At 38.4% G+C, this 17,956-nt stretch overlaps 1 protein-coding gene across 1 annotated transcript; it reads right to left on the reverse strand.

The window, feature by feature from the left end:
- Positions 1 to 15,187: 15,187 nt before the first annotated feature.
- Positions 15,188 to 17,536, reverse strand: LOC135230878 (olfactory receptor 7G1-like). The gene has a single exon (XM_064283114.1). It carries the CDS (start codon positions 17,403 to 17,405, stop codon positions 16,467 to 16,469), a length of 939 nt encoding a protein of 312 aa, XP_064139184.1. The 5' UTR covers positions 17,406 to 17,536; the 3' UTR covers positions 15,188 to 16,466.
- Between the last annotated feature and the right edge of the window lie 420 nt (positions 17,537 to 17,956).

A 17,956-nucleotide genomic window follows, 5' to 3' on the forward strand; every position in this document is an offset into this window, starting at 1 on the left:
ACACCAATATAGCTGAAAAAAAATCAGATAAAAGAATTTAAAAAAAATGAAGAAACCCTAGGAATCCTGTGGGACACTATCAAGAAGGATAACTTGCATGTGATTGGAGTCCCAGAACAGGGAGGGATAACAGAAAACACAGAGAGAATAGTTGAAGGTCTGTTGGCAGAAAACTTCCCTGACATAGTGAAAGATGAAAGGATATCTACCCAAGATGCTCATCGAACTCCATTTAAGATTGATCCAAAAAGAAAATCACCAAGACATATTATCATCAAACTTGCCAAAACCAAAGATAAAGAGAAAATTTTAAAAGCAGCCAGGGAGAAAAGAAAAGTCTCCTACAAAGGAGAATCAATAAGAATGAGTTCAGAGTACTCAGCAGAAACCATGTAGTCAAGAAGGCAATGGGATGACATATAGAGAGCACTGAAGGAGAAAAACTGCCAGCCAAGGATCATATATCCAGCAAAATTCTCTCTCAAATATGAAGGCAAAATTAAAACATTTACAGATAAACACAAGCTTAGAGAATTTGCAAAAACCAAACCAAAGCTACAAGAAATACTAAAGGAAATTGTTTGGACAGAAAACCAATAATATCAGATACCAGCACAACACAAGGTCACAGAACAGAACATCCTGATATCAACTCAAATAGGGAAATTACAAAAACAAATTAACATTAATTTTAAAAAGAAAAAAAAACGCTCAAAACAGGGAATCATTGAAGTCAATATGTAAAAGATCACAATAATCAAAAAGAGGGACCAAATACAGGTGGCATAGAACTGCCATATGGAGAGGGATACAAGGCGATATAAGACATTACAAGTTAGGTTTTTACTTAGAAAAATAGGGGTAAATATTAAGGTAACCACAAAGAGGTATAACAACTCCATAACTCAAAATAAAAACCAAGAAAAACATAACAACTCAGCAAACATAAAGTCAAATACTACGAAAATGAGGAACACACAGTTTACAAAGAAAAATGTCTCAGCACAAAAAAGTAAGTGGAAAAATGAAATTGTCAACAACACACATAAAAAGGCATCAAAATGACAGCACTAAACACATACTTATCTATAATTACACTGAATGTAAATGGACTAAATGCAGAAATAAAGAGACAGATTCTCAGACTGGATAAAGAAACACGATCCATCTATATGCTGCCTACAAGAGACACACCTTAGACTTGGAGACACAAACTAAAACTCAAAGGATGGAAAAAAATATATCAAGCAAATAATAAGCAAAAAAGAGCAGGAGTAGCAATATTAATTTCTGACAAAATAGACATTAAAGTTAAATCCACCACAAAGGATAAAGAAGGACACTACATAATGATTAAAGGGACAATTGACCAGGAATATATAACCATATTAAATATTTATGCACCCAGTGACAGGGCTACAAGATACATAAAACAAACTTTAACAGAACTGAAAAGTGAGATAGACACCTCCACAATTATAGTAGGAGACTTCAACACACCACTTTCAGAGAAGGACAGGACATCCAGTAAGAAGCTCAATAGAGACACGGAAGATCTACTTACAACAATCAACCAACTTGACCTCATTGACTTACACAGAACTCTCCACCCAACTGCTGCAAAGTATACTTTTCTTTCTAGCGCACATGAAACATTCTCTAGAATAGACCACATATTAGGTCATAAAACAAACCTTTGCAGAATCCAAAACATCAAAATGTTACAAAGCATCTTCTCAGAACCTAAGGCCATAAAAGTGGAAATCAATAACAGAAAAACCAGGGAAAAGAAATTAAATATTTGCAAACTGAACAATACCCTGCTCAAAAAAGACTGGGTTATAGAAGACATTAAGGAGGGAATAAAGAAATTCATAGAATGCAAGGAGAATGAAAACACTTCCTAGCAAAACCTCTGGGACACAGCAAAAGCAGTGTTCAGAGGTCAATTTACATCGATAAATGCACACATACAAAAAGAAGAAAGAGCCAAAATCAGAGAACTGTCCCTACAAGTTGAACAAATAGAAAGTGAGCAACAAAAGAATCCATCAGGCACCAGAAGAAAACAAATAATAAAAATTAGAGCTGAACTAAATGAATTAGAGAACAGAAAAACAATTGAAAGAATTAAGAAAGCCAAAAGCTGGTTCTTTGAAAAAATTAACAAAATTGATAAACCATTGGCCAGACTGACTAAAGAAATACAGGAAAGGAAACAAATAACCCGAATAAGAAACAAGATGGGCCACATCACAACAGACCCAACTGAAATTAAAAGAATCATATCAGATTCTTATGAAAAATTGTGCTCTAGCAAATTTGCAATACCTAGAAGAAATCAATGAATTCCTAGAAAAACACTACCTACCTAAACTAACACAATCAGAAGTAGAACAACTAAATAGACCCATAACAAAAAAAGAGATTGAAAAGGTAATCAATAACTGCCAACAAAAAAAAGCCCTGGCCCGGATGGCTTTACTGCAGAGTTCTACCAAACTTTCACAGAAGAGTTAACACCACTACTACTAAAGGTATTTCAAAGCATAGAAAATGACGGAATACTACCCAACTCATTCTATGAAGCCACCATCTCCCTGATACCAAAACCAGGTAAAGACATCATAAAAAAAGAAAATTACAGACCTACATCGCTCATGAAGATAGATGCAAAAATCCTCAACAAAATTCTAGCCAATAGAATTCAACAATATATCAAAAAAATAATCCACCACGACCAAGTGGGATTTATACCAGGTATGCTAGAAAAACCATTAATGTAATCCTCCATATAAATAAAACAAAAGACAAAAACCACATGATCTTATCAATTGATGCAGAAAAGGCATTTGACAAAGTCCAACACCCATTTATGATAAAAACTCTCACCAAAATAGGAATTGAAGGAAAATTCCTCAACATAATAAAGGGCATCTATGCAAAGCCAACAGCCAATATCACTCTAAGTGGAGAGAACCTGAAAGCATTTCCCTTGGGAATGGGAACCAGACAAGGATGCCCTTTATCACCGCTCTTATTCAACATCGTGCTAGAAGTCCTAGCCAGGGCAATTAGGCTAGACATTAAATAAAAGGCATCCGGATTGGCAAGGAGGAAGTAAAATTATCTCTATTTGCAGATGACATGATCTTATACACAGAAAACCCTAAGGAATCCTCCAGAAAACCACTGAAACTAATAGAAGAGTTTGGCAGAATCTCAGGTTATAAGATAAACATACAAAAATCACTTGGATTCCTATACATCAACAAATAGAACATCGAAGAGGAAATCACCAAATTAATACCATTCACAGTAGCCCCCAAGAAGGTAAAATACTTAGGAATAAATCTTACCAAAGACGTAAAAGACCTATACGAAGAAAACTACGAAGTACTAGTGCAAGAAACTAATAAGGACCTACTTAAGTGGAAAAACATACCTTACTCATGGATAGGAAGACTTAACATAGGAAAATATCTATTCTACCAAAAGCCGTCTATATATACAATGCACTTCTGATCCAAATTCCAATGACATTTTTTAATGTGATGGAGAAACAAATCACCAACTTCACATGGAAGGGAAAGAAGCCTCGGATATGCAAAGCATTACTGAAAAAGAAGAACTAAGTGGGAGACCTCACTCTACCTGATTTTAGAACATATTATACAGCCACAGTAGTCAAAACAGCCTGGTACTGGTACAACAACAGGCACATAGACCAATGGAACAGAATTGAGAACCCAGATATAAGTCCATCCACATATGAGCAGCTGATATTTGACAAAGGACCAGTGTCAGTTAATTGGGGAAAAGAGGGTCTTTTTAACAAATGGTGCTGGCATAACTGGATATCCATTTGCAAAAAAATGAAACAGGACCCATACCTCATACCATGCACAAAAACTAACTCCAAGTGGATCAAAGACCTAAACATAAAGACTAAAATGATAAAGATCATGGAAGAAAAAATAGGGACAACCTTAGGAGCCCTAATACAAGGCATAAACAGAATAGAAAACATTACCAAAAATGATGAAGAGAAACCAGATAACTGGGAGCTCCTAAAAATCAAACACCTATGCTCATCTAAAGACTTCACCAAAAGAGTAAAAAGACCACCTACAGATTGGGAAAGAATTTTCAGCTATGACAACTCCGACCAGTGCCTGATCTCTAAAGTCTATATGATTCTGTTAAAACTCAACCACAAATAGACAAACAACCCAATCAAGAAGTGGGCAAAGGATATGAATACTCACTTCACTAAAGAAGATATTCAGGCAGCTAACAGATACATGAGAAAATGCTCTCGATTATTGGCCATTAGAGAAATGCAAACTAAAACTACAATGAGATTCCATCTCACTCCAACAAGGCTGGCATTAATCCAAAAAACACAAAATAATAAATGTTGGAGAAGCTTCGGAAAGATTGGAACTCTTATACACTGCTGGTGAGAACGTAAGATGGTACAACCACTTTGGAAATCTATCTGGTGTTTTCTTAAAAGTTAGAAATAGAACTACCATACAACCCAGAAATCCCACTCCTAGGAATATACCCTAGAGAAATAAGAGCCTTCACACGAACAGATATATGTACTCCCATGTTTATTCCGGCTCTGTTTACAATAGCAAAAAGCTGGAAGCAACCAAGGTGTCCATCAACGGATGAATGGTTAAATAAATTGTGGTATATTCACACAATGGAATACTACGCATCGATAAAGAACAGTGAAGAATCCGTGAAACATTTCATAACATGGAGGAACCTGGAAGGCATTATGCTGAGTGAAATTAGTCAGAGGCAAAAGGACAAATTTTGTATAAGACCACTATTATAAGATCTTGAGAAATGGTATAAACTGAGAACACATACTTTTGTGGTTACGTGGGGGGGAAGGAGGGAGGGTGGAAGAATGTTATTTACTTATTAGTTAGTAGATAAGAACTACTTTAGGTGAAGGGAAGGACAATACTCAATACATGGAAGGTCAGCTCAACTGGACTGGACCAAAAGCAAAGAAGTTTCCAGGATAGACTGAATGCTTCAAAGGTCAGCGGAGCAAGGGCGGGTTTTGGGGACTATGGCTTAAGGGGACTTCTAAGTCAACTGGCAAAATAATTCTATTATGAAAACAGTCTGCATCTCACTTTGAAATGTGGTGTCTGGGGTCTTAAATGCTAACAAGTGGCCATCTAAGATGCATCAATTAGTCTCAACGTACCTGGATCAAAGGAGAATGAAGAACACCAAGGTCACACGATAACTAAGAGCCCAAGAGACAGAAAGGGCCACATGAACCAGAGACTTACATCATCCTGAAACCAGAAGAACTAGATGGTACCAGGCCACAACCTATGACTGCCCTGTCAGGGAGCACAACAGAGAACCCCTGAGGGAGCAGGAGATCAGTGGGATGCAGACCCCAAATTCTTATAAAAAGACCAGACTTAATGGTCTGACTGAGACTAGAAGAATCCCAGTGGTCATGGTCCCAAAACTTCTGTTGGCCCAGGACAGGAATCATTCCTGAAGACAACCCATCAGACATGGAAGGGACTGGACAATGGGTTGGAGAGAAATGCTGATGAAGAGTGAGCTACTTGTATCAGGTGGACACTTGAGAGTGTGTTGGCATCTCCTGTCTGGAGGGGAGATGGGAGGGTAGAGAGAGGGTTAGAAACTGGCAAAATTGTCATGAAAGGAGAGACTGGAAGAGCTGACTCATTAGGGGAAGAGTAAGTAGGAGTAGGAAGTAAGGTGTATATAAGCTTATATGTGACAGACTGACTTGATTTATAAATGTTCACTTAAAGCTCAATAAAAATTATTAAAAAAATGGTTTAAATGGCAAATGTTTTGTTATATATATTTTACCATGGTAAAATTAAAAAAAAAAACATTATGGGTTTTACAAGGATGAGAAATGTGCACAGGTGCTTGCCTTTCCTTTGATACAGGAATTCAAATTCATTTTTATGTTGCAGAATCTTTTATTAAATAATCCATCCACTCACTGTAATGGCACTTCTGCAATAAATAAAGTGTCCCTTTATGTGCTGGTCTTTATATGGACTGTCTCAGGGCTCAGGTGCACAGTCCATGGACCTTGAAAGGGCTGTTGAATGTGTTGTCAAAGGTGTACTCTTTGCAGTCTTTATGGCCCTTGAGCATTCCATAGCCAAAGTTCTTCATTAGTAAATGTTTTTTGCTATCATTCTGATCTTCCAAAACCAAACCAAACCCATTCCCTCCTAGTCCATTCCGACTCATAGCAACCCTATAGGACAAAGTAGAATGGCCCTGTAGGGTTCCCAAGGAGTGACTGGTGGATTCAAACTGCAGACCTTTTGGTTAGCAGACATAGCTCTTACTCACTGTGCAACCAGGGCTCTATTCTGATCTTAGAGTATTCCAAATCCTTGAGGAACAAGGCTCAAAGAAGGAAGCATTTTACATTGGATAATTCCCATACCCACACCAGGAATATGCCATCCTCTCCCCCCAATTCTTCCTGCTCACACCCTTTTCAGGCCCTTGGCACATGTGGACAAACCTCCCTTCTGTTAATGAATCCTAGTCTTCTTTCTTTAGGTGCATTTGAAGGCACCCCTATCCTAATAACAATATCAAGAAGACTGATACCATGTTTAGGCTTAAAAGATAGTTTATTTTGTTGATATATATATCTTGTATGAATACAAGTGATAGTATAGCAAATGTACCCTAAAAATACAGATTCTAAAAGCTAATTCTACATATGGCTCATTGAACGTTGATGTCTTTTCTGAAAATGTATTCAGCGCTTTCTAATACAGTGTTTGTAATCAAAATGGACTGAGTATGTAATAGACATTTGCTTTCCAACTTTTCCTAATTCCAGACTACTAGCTTCAGTATATATATATTTTTCCATATTACACTCTGTAAGTTGAAATTATGGCTCTTTGCTGTCAAGATTTTTGTAGTAAATTGCAAATTATCAAGAAAGCGTTCAACCTGTGATACCTCTGTGGTTCTAACTGAATAAGGTTGGAAATTGTTATGACAACACATGTATTCTTAGCTGACTATTAGGTTAAAATAATTAAGACCTGCAATTGGAGTACATGGATAGATACAAACGACTTATTGATCAAGAGACAGTCCATATAAAGACCAGCACATAAAGGGACACTTTATTTATTGCAGAAGTGCCATTACAGTGAATGGATGGATTATTTAATAAAATATTCTGCAACGTAAAAATGAATTTGAATTCCTGCATCATATCAAAGGCAAAAATAAATTACAGGTGGGTCCAGGTTTCAAAAGTAAAAGAAAAACTATAAATTCTTTAGACTAAGGTAATTAGTAGTTTCAAAAACGAGATCCGTTGAGCACAATCCATTAAGGAAAATTAGGAGAAATAAAACTATACCAAAACTAAGCACCTATGTTCATATGCAAAAAAAAAAAAAATCCACTCATCTAAAGAAGAAATAGCTATGCATATAACTGACAAAGGTTTACTTACTGGTTGTATAAAGAATTGGTACGAATTAGTAAAAAAAGGATAAACAGCTCAATAGAAATACCAGAGAGGAAATTTCCTCAAAAGGAAAAATAAATGGATCTTAAACATGTGAGAAGGTGCTTGGCTTCATCAATAATAAAAGAAATGTCATGAAATAATCTAAATGAAATAATTTTCACATCCACTAAATAGAGTAAGTGAAAATGTATCAGCAATGATACGGATCATCAGGAACTTCTTACGGATGTTTGAATTGGTTCATCCACTGAAGAAAACTCTTTGGAAGTTCTCAAAGCAGAGTAGGTACTTCCCTACACCCCAAAATTCCACCCCAGGTATGAAATGCTCTCCAGTTCCCACCAAGAGACATATAAGAATATATTCAAACAGATTTATTCCTAATAGCAAATTAGCTACCAAAATTTCCATCAACATCAGAAGGAATACATATTTTGTAATCTCACCATACACAATGTAAAAATATACAGCATTGAAAACAAATAAATTACAATTACACACAGCAACATGATTGAATTTCAAAAGCACAATCAGGACACATCATTCATTCATTGAAATTTCACTATTAATAAGTTTAAAAATAGTGAAATTTATAAATTAGACAGGAATACACCCAGGAGTGATAAAACAACTATCTTGAATCATATGGCCAGTTTTGTAGAGCAAGTACAATCAATTACTGGCAACTCCATAGGTGTACCAAAGGAGTCTTGGTGGCTCAATGATTAAACACTTGGCTTCCAGCCAAAAGGATGGTGGTTTGAAACCACCCAAAAGCCCTATGACAGGAAGACCTGGTGATTTGTTTCTGCAAGGATTACAGCCAGTAAAGCCCTATGGAGGTGGGACCAAGATGGCTGACTAGGCAGAAGCTTCTGCTGATCCCTCTTGCAAAAAAGGCTTGAAAAAAACAAGTGAATCGATTACATACATGACAGTCTATGAATTGTGACCATCAAACACAGAACTAAGGAATTGACCTGAGTGACAGGGGAGCGAGAATCTCATGCTGAAGCAGCGACCAGTTCCGGGCCTGGCGAGCCATGCCCTGGACCTGAGTCCTTGCGGAGCCTTGGGGCCACAGTGGTGGGGCTGACTGTGGCTTCCTGAGACAAGGCAAGCACGGGAGGCTGCCCTAACCCCAGGGCAATCTCGGCAGGACCCAGCCAGCACACACAGTCTACACACCCCTCTGGAATCTCAGATAAAACAGTCCTCACCAAACAAGATAAGTGACTTTGTCTAGTTTACCACGCTACAGCTGGCTTCATTAACATTGGAATTCCCCAGCCAGAGAGTGAAGTGCTCTGCGGGATTTTTTTTTTTTTCTTTCTTTCTAACCCATTCTCATGGCCTGGGAAAAGCAGCAATTAACAATAGGGGGAAGAATCCTTTCCTGAGTTCTCTAAACTAGAATAACAGTACAGAGCCAGCTCCATCCAGGCATAAGAGATACACAGTTTTTGGCTATCACTCCTGTATGGAACCAGGTGGCTATTTTAATGCAAAGGCAATTCTTTTAGAGATCGGACTGTAACTGTTGTAGCTTAGCAGTGGAAAGATAAGTTTTGGAGGTCTAATACCACTCTACCTATTAAACAGAGTCCTCACTGATCCACAGCAGGGAACTGAGGGCTGAGACTCCATCCACACCACATAGCCACCTGCTAAAGGGGTCTGAGGATAGTGACACCTACCAATCTTTAGCGGTACAACCACTGGGTGCCTAAGGTACAGCTGTAGAGCCCACCCACCAGAGTGCTCTAGAGAACATAGAGGCTCCTTCCTCACTGGCACTTGGGGGAAGGCTGTCAGCACCCTACCCTCCTTGGAGTGTGTGATCCCTTGCTGCTACTAGAAACTGGTGCATACAACCATCACCACTACTCCTCTAAGATAGTAGGTGAGAGCCTACACCACGCACTAGGTGACCCACTATCAGGACACCTGAGCTGATTCTATTCAAGAATAGTGAATGTACTCATAGGCTCATATACCGGGTAACAGCTCAGACCATAAGGCTCAATAACAGAAAAACCAGGGAAAAGAAATCAAATACTTGGAAACTGAACAATACCCTGCTCAAAAAAGACTGGGTTAGAAGACATTAAGGAGGGAATAAAGAAATTCATAGAATCCAATGAGAATGAAAGCACTTCCTGTCAGAACCTTTGGGACACAGCAAAAGCAGTGCTCAGAGGTCAATTTATATTAGTAAATGCACACATACAAAAAGAAGAAAGAGCCAAAATCAGAGAACTGTCCCTACAACTTGAACAAATAGAAAGTGAACAACAAAAGAAACCGCCAGGCACCAGAAGAAAACAAACAATAAAAATTAGAGCAGAATTAAATGAATTACAAAACAGAAAAACAATTGAAAGAGTTAACAAGACAAAAAGTTAACAAAATTGATAAACCATTGGCCCAACTGACTAAAGATACACGTGAAAGGAAACAAATAACCAGAATAAAAAATGAGATGGGCCATATCATAACAGACCCGACTGGAAGTAAAAGAATCATATCAGATTACTATGAAAAATTGTACTGTAACAAATGTGAAAAGCTAAAAGAAAAGGATGAATTCCTGGAAACACACTACCTACTTAAACTGACACAAACAGAGGTAGAACAACTAAATAGACCCATAACAAAAGAAGAGATTGAAAAGGTGATCAAAAAACTCCCAACAAAAAAAAAGCCCTCGCCGTGACAGCTTCACTGCAGAGTTCTACTAAACTTTCAGAGAAGAGTTAGCACCACTACTACAAAAGGTATTTAAAAGCATGGAAAAGGATGGAATACTCCCTAACTCATTCTATGAAGCCAGCATATCCCTGATACCAAAACCAGGTAAAGACACCACAAAAAAAGAAAATTACAGACCTATATCCGTCATGAACATAGATGGAAAAATCCTCAACAAAATTCTAGCCAATAGAATTCAACAACATATCTAAAAAAATAATTCACCATGACCAAGTGAGATTTATACCATTTATGCAAGGATGATTCCATATTAAAAAAACAATTAATGTGATCCACCATATAAATAAAACGGAAGACAAGAACCACCCGATTTTATCAACTGATGCAGAAAAGGCATTTGACAAAGCCCAACACCCATTCGTGATAAAAACTCTCAGCAAAATAAGAATAGAAGGAAAATTCCTCAACATTAAGGGCATTTATACAAAGCCATTATGCCTCAACATAAAGAAAACAAAAATCCTCACAACTGGACCAATGAGCAACATCATGATAAAAGGAGAAAAGATTGAAGTTGTCAAGGACTTCATTTTACTTGGATCCGCAATCAACAGCCATGGAAGCAGCAGTCAAGAAATCAAAAGATGCATTGCATTGGGCAAATCTGCTGCAAAAGACCTCTTCAAAGTGTTGAAGAGCAAAGATGTCACCCTGAAGACTAAGGTGCACCTGACCCAAGCCATGGTATTTTCAGTCACATCATATGCATGTGAAAACTGGACAATGAATAAGGAAGACTAAAGAAGAGTTGACGCCTTTGAATTCTGGTGTTGGCGAAGAATATTGAATATACCATGGACTGCCAAAAGAATGAACAAATCTGTCTTGGAAGAAGTGCAGCTAGAATGCTCCTTAGAGGCAAGGATGGCAAGACTGTGTCTTACGTACTCTGGACACATTGTCAGAAGGGATCAATCCCTGGAGAAGGACATCATGCTTGGCAGAGTACAGGGTCAGCGGAAAAGAGGAAGACCCTCAATGAGGTGGATTGACACAGTGCCTGCAACAATGAGCTCAAGCATAACAATGATTGTAAGGATTGCACAGGACCCAGCAGTGTTTCGTTCTGTTGTGCATAGGGTCGCTGTGAGTTGGAACCAACTCGATGGCACCTAACAACAACAACATACAAAGCCAACAGCCAACATCGTTCTTAATGGAGAGATTCTGAAAGCATTCCTCTTGAGAACAGGAACCAGACAAGTATGCCCCTTATCACCACTCTTATTCAACATTGTGCTGGAGGTCCTAACCAGAGCAATTAGGGTAGATAAAGGGCATCCAGATTGGTAAGGAAGAAGTAAAAATATCTCTATTTGCAGATTACATGATCTTATACACAGAAAACCCTAAAGAATCCTCAAAAAAAAACTACTGAAACTAATAGAGGAGTTCAGCAGAGTATCAGGTTACAAGATAAACATACCAAAATCAGTTGGATTCCTCTACACCAACTAAAAGAATATCAAAGAGGAAATTACCAAATCAATACTATTTACAGTAGCCCCCAAGAAGATAAAGCACTTAGGAATAAATCTAACCAGAGATGTAAAAGACCTATACAAAGAAAACTACAAGGTATTACTGCAAAAAACCAAAAGAGACCTACATAAGTGGAAAAACATACCTTGCTCATGGATAGGAAGACTTAACATTGTAAAAATGTCTATTGTACCAAAAGCCATCTATAGATACAATGCAATTCCAATCCAAATTCCAATGACATTTTTTAACGAGATGGAGAAACAAATCACCAACTTCACATGGAAGGGAAAGAAGCCCCGGATAAGTAAAGCATCACTGAAAAAGAAGAACAAAGTGGGAGACCTCACTCTACCTGATTTTAGAACCTATTATACAGCCACAGTAGTCAAAATAGTCTGGTACTGGTAAAACTACAGGCACATAGAGCATTGGAACAGAATTGAGAATCCAGACATAAATCCATCCACATATGAGCAGCTGGTATTTGACAAAGATCCAGTATCAGTTAATTGGGGAAAAGATAGTCTTTTTAACAAATGGTGCTGGCATAACTGGATATCTATCTGCAAAAAAATGAAGCAAGACCCATACCTCACACCATGCACAAAAACTAACTCAAAATGAATCAAAGACCTAAGTATAAAGTCTAAAACGATAAAGATCATGGAAGAAAAAATAGGGACAATGGTAGGACCCTAATACATGGCATAAACAGAATACAAAACATTACTAAAAATGCTGAAGAGAAACCAGATAACTGGGAGCTCCTAAAAATTCAAACACCTATGCTCATCCAAAGACTTCGCCAAAAGAGCAAAAAGACTACCTACAGACTGGGAACAAGTTTTTGGCTACGACATCTCTGACCAGCGCCTGATCTCTAAAATCTACATGATTCTGCTAAATCTCAACCACAAAAAGACAAATAACCCAATTAAAAAAATGGGTAAAGAATATGAACAGGCACTTCACCAAAGAAGACATTCAGGCAGCTGATACATGAGGAAATGCTCTCAATCATTAGCCATTAGAGAAATGCAAATCAAAAGTACAATGAGATTCCATCTCACTCCAACAAGGCTGATATTAATCCAAAAAACACAAAATAATAAATGTTGGAGAGGCTGTGGAGAGATTGGAACACTTATACACTGCTGGTGGGAATGTAAAATGGTACGACCACTTTGGAAATTGATTTGGCGCTTCCTTAAAAAGCTAGAAGTAGAACTACCATAAAAAAATGATCCAGCAATCCCACTCCTTGGAATATATCCTAGAGAAATAAGAGCCTTTACACGAAGCGATATATGCACACCCATATTCATGGCAGCAGTGTTTACAATAGCAAAAAGTTGGAAGCAACCAAGGTGCCCATCAATGGATGAATGGATAAATAAACTATGGTATATTCACACGAAGGAATACTATGCATCAATTAAGAACAATGTTGAATCCATGAAACATTTCATAACATGGAGAAATCTGGAAGGCATTATGCTGAGTGAAATCAGTCAATTGCAAAAGGACAAATATTGTATAAGACCACTATTATAAGAACTGGAGAAACAGTTTAAGCAGAGAAGAAAATACTCTTTGATGGTTACGAGAGGGAGCAGGGCGGGAAAGAGGGAGAGGGGTATTCACTAGTTAGATACTAGATATGTTTCATTTTAGGTGAAGGGAAAGACAATACACAATAAAGGAGAGGTCAACACAAATGGACTAAACCAAAAACAAAGAAGTTTCCTTAAAAAACTGAACACCTCAAAGGCCAGCATAGCAGGGGCAGGGGCTTGAGGGCTATGGTTTCAGGGGACGTCTAAGTCAATTGGCGTAATAAAATCTATTAAGAAAACATTCTGCATCCCACCTTGGAGAGTTGCGTCTGCGGTCTTAAACACTAACAAGCGGCTATCTAAGATGCATCAATGGGTCTCAGCCCACCTGGAACACGGAAGAATGAAGAACAGCAAAGGCACAAAATAATTATGAGCCTAAGAGAGAAAAAGGACCACATAAACCAGAGATTACATCAGCCTGAGACCAGAACAGCTAGATGGTACCTGGCCACAACTGATGACTGCCCTGACAGGGAACTCAACAGAGAAACCCTGAGGGAGCAGGGTAGCAGTGGGATGCAGACCCCAAATTCTCATAAAAAGACCAGATTTAATGGTCATACTGGGACTGGAGGAATCCCGGAGGCCATGGGCCCCAGACCTTCTGTTACCCCAGGGCAGGCACTGTTCCCAAACCAACTCTTCAGACACGGATTAGACTGGAATAGGGGATGGAAAATGACACTGGTGAAGAACAAGCTTCTTGGATCAAGTCTCCACATCAGACTATGTTGGCATCTCCTGTCTGGAGGGGAGATGAGATGGCAGAGGTAGTCAGAAGCTACCCGAACATACACGAGGAGAGGGAGGGGAGGGAAGTACTGTGCTATCTCATCAGAGGGAGAGCAATTAGAAGTCTATAGCAAGGTGTATGTAAATTTTTTATGAGGGACTGACCTGATTTGTAAACTTTCACTTAAAGCACAATAAAAACTAATTAAAAAAAAAAAAAACCTATGGGACAATTGTACTCTGTCACTTAGGGTTGCTATGAGTTAGAATCACTTAAAACAATAGGAATTATACAGGGCTGTAGTATCAAACTACCACAAAATGGGAGGCTTAAAATTAGAAAAAAAAAATTATTGTCTCAAAGTTGTGGAGGCTAAAAGTCCAAATTCAGGCTGTCAACAGGACTATGTACTCTCTGGATCTCTGAGGGAAGATCCTTTCTTCTCTCTCCCAATTTCTGGTATCCTTATGAACTTTTTGGCTTGCAGCTCCAGCATAACTCCATCTATTCCTTTGTCTTCACATGACCTCCTCTTTCTTTGACTCTCTGTCTCAATATCTTCTCTTTTATAAGGACACCACTCATATTGGTTTAGGATGCTCCCTATTACTGTATGACCTCATGTTAACCCATAATGTCTTCAAAGATCTTATTTCCATACAAAGTCACATTTACAGGAGTTAAGACTTCAACCTATCTTTTTAGGAGGCACAATTAAATCGATAACAATAAGATTCAAAAAATAGAAGAACTTCAGAGAAAACGATAAATATAGATTTCAAGATAGTGTTTGCCACCAGGCGGGTACAGGGCAAAAGACTGGGAGAGTATTCATTGAATTATATGGTGATGATGTCATTATTTTATAACCCAGGTCATGGGTATATGAGTTTTCATTATACTACTATTCTTTAAGAACTACTGATACATTTCGTACTGTACTTTGCATATGATATTTTAATAATAAGTAAAATTGAAAAGATTCCACTTTCCAGATTCTTTCTTATTCTAGATTCTAAATCCATTCTCTTATTGTCTAATATTAAAGCCATACTTCTGAAACTTTGGCATACATCAGAATCTCAAAGAAGTAATTATTTAGAATGTTCATCCTTCAGATGACTCCCCAGATATTAAAGTAGGTCTTGGGTGAGGTACGGAAACCCACAGTATGAACAAGGCCTCAGGTGACTCATCTCTGCAAGTGTTTTATGAACATAAAGGGAGTCAACTCTGCACTACAATATACCTGGTGTGTCTGGTGAGGAGCTGCCTCCTGATTTAGTGCTGAACACAATCCCACTGCCACTATCAATGGTGATCAGAAGTCTCTCCAGCCATATCATTAATTCTCCTACAAGATTTGTTTTGTTGTCACCCCAGCACCCGGAGACGATTCTGACTGATGGCTCTGCTTCTTTGTAGTTGTGGAAAAGTGATCTCCCTAAGTCTGCCAACTTCCCCTTTGTCCCATTCTATTTTACACTGTATACATCTTCCTCAAAATAAAGTTCATGTCCATAGAAAAATTCTTTTCCTCATAAATATACATTACAAACTTTGTATGAGATTCCTAAGAGTACAGCCAATCCCCTAAGACTTCAATGATTCTAATAATTTTACTTAGCCTCTGTGGACTCACCAGAGATGAGAAAGAAAAACTACAAAATAAGGTGACTAAGGAGAAAAGTAACATCTCATATACGCGCTGATCAGTATTTTTTTGTTTTTGGTTTTTTAAGGATCCAAGCAAATGTGGTTCCAAAACAGACTACCAACTCTACCCTGCCTGCTCAACAATTATTCATTTGATTTAATTACTAAGATGAGAAAAACGTGCTATACTACAATAATGGTAAACCAAAAAAACTCCTGGAGAAAGTAGAAAATAAGCCTTATATATAAAGGCAACATATAGAACACAGTGGTCCTAGTTAAATTTTATCAAGTATTAGGTGCCAGGCAACGTAGTAAGTGCTTGTAGTGGTTATAGGAGTTAACTTCCCAACAGAAAATCTACTCTACATTGTCAATCTAAAGCTCTCACAGTAATTATTTTCTCCCAAACAGAACTTTCGTTAGAAATGGATATGATACTATTCTCAGTGATCAGATGGAAGTAGATGTCTTCTGTATTGATTCTATGGAAAGGTCTATTAATAATAAGTCCTCTATTAACAATAGGTCTGGGGACGGTCTATTTGGTATCTCTGAGCATGAAGTCTGGATGTGACAGCTGAGTCTGTTGCAGTCATCTGTGACCGTCACTTTGATGAAATCTAGAAATCCGAACCCGAAGTAGATAATATAATCACTGAAAAGCAGGTGTGTACCTGATAATGCTCCTCAAGGCTCTCTTCATGTCCCTGTTTCTCAGGCTGTAGATGAAGGGGTTCATCATGGGAGTTACTACAGTGTACAGCATTGAAGCTACTGCAGTCTTCCTGGAAGAGTGTGTAAATGTCGTACTTACATACGCACCAAAAGCTGTCCCGTAGAACAAGCAAACAACTGAAAGGTGAGACCCACAGGTAGAAAAAGCTTTATACTTTCCACCTGCTGAAGGTATTCTCAGAATGGAAGAGACAATTTGAGTATAAGAGAAAATGATTCCAGAGAAAGGAAGAACACCCAGTATGCTAGCTGCAAAATATAAGATGATGTTATTGATGAGGGTTTCAGAATAGGCAACTTTGATGACCTGAACAACTTCACAGAAGAAGTAAGGAATTTCCAGGTCTGTGCAGAAGGACAGTCGCAACAACATCAGACTGTGGAGCAGGGCATCCAAAATGCTAAAGAGCAAGGAGGCTAGACTCAGCAGGCCACAGAAGTGGGGATTTACGATAGCTGTGTATCTCAGTGGGTGACAAATGGCCACATAGCGGTCATAGGCCATTACTGAAAGAAGAAAACTTTCCAAACTAGCAAAAATCAGGACAAAGTAGGCCTGGGTGAGGCATCCTGCATAAGTGATGCTCTGATTCTGTGCTTGGAGGTTCACCAGCATCTTTGGGATCGTGGTGGTGCTGAAACAGATGTCAGTAAAGGAGAGATTGGAAAGAAAGAAGTACATGGGGGTGTCGAGGTGGGGGTCAGAGCTGACAGCCAGGATGATGAGTAGGTTTCCCAGGACAGTGACCAGATACATGGACAGAAAGAGGCTAAAAGGGAGAGGCTGTGCTTCCGGATCCTCTGTCAGTGCCAGGAGAAGGAATTCTGAAACACCTGTTTGGTTTCTAGGTTCCATATTGCTGACGAATCTGGTGGAAAAGATGGAGGTGACTTACAATCAAATATAAGCAAGCAGCATCTTGGGATCGGAAGGAGGGGGATGGAGCAGAATTCAGGAATACAAAGGTGGCACTGTCTGTGTGCATATTATTTGGTAAAAAAAAAAAAAAAAGACCAGGAGCTGATATAGCAGAGTGTCAGTATCTATTTATTTTGAAAGAGATGAAAGGGTAGTCTTTTTTTTTTAATTACACTATTTTTTTTCATTTAAAATATTTGGTAATTTTATAGAGAAAAATACACAGAGGAGGCAGCCTGATGAGTTTGTCTTGGACACCACCTGTTTCCCCAGAGGTCAGAACTGGGTAACAGAAATAAAAGTATCCCCTGCTTTTTGAAAGGTCACTTTATCCAGCTTCACTTTTATGAAAAATCCACAGTAGTACCTGTTTTCTTCACTAACATTCAGTGTTTGTTCTACAGTAAGCCATTAAAGAAGCAGTGCATACCCTGAGCAGCCAGAGTCACAGGGCCAAGCTCCTTCCCTGGGAACTACACTCAGCATCT

Source organism: Loxodonta africana, chromosome 3, assembly GCF_030014295.1.
Source record: "Loxodonta africana isolate mLoxAfr1 chromosome 3, mLoxAfr1.hap2, whole genome shotgun sequence".
Taxonomy (NCBI): domain Eukaryota; kingdom Metazoa; phylum Chordata; class Mammalia; order Proboscidea; family Elephantidae; genus Loxodonta; species Loxodonta africana.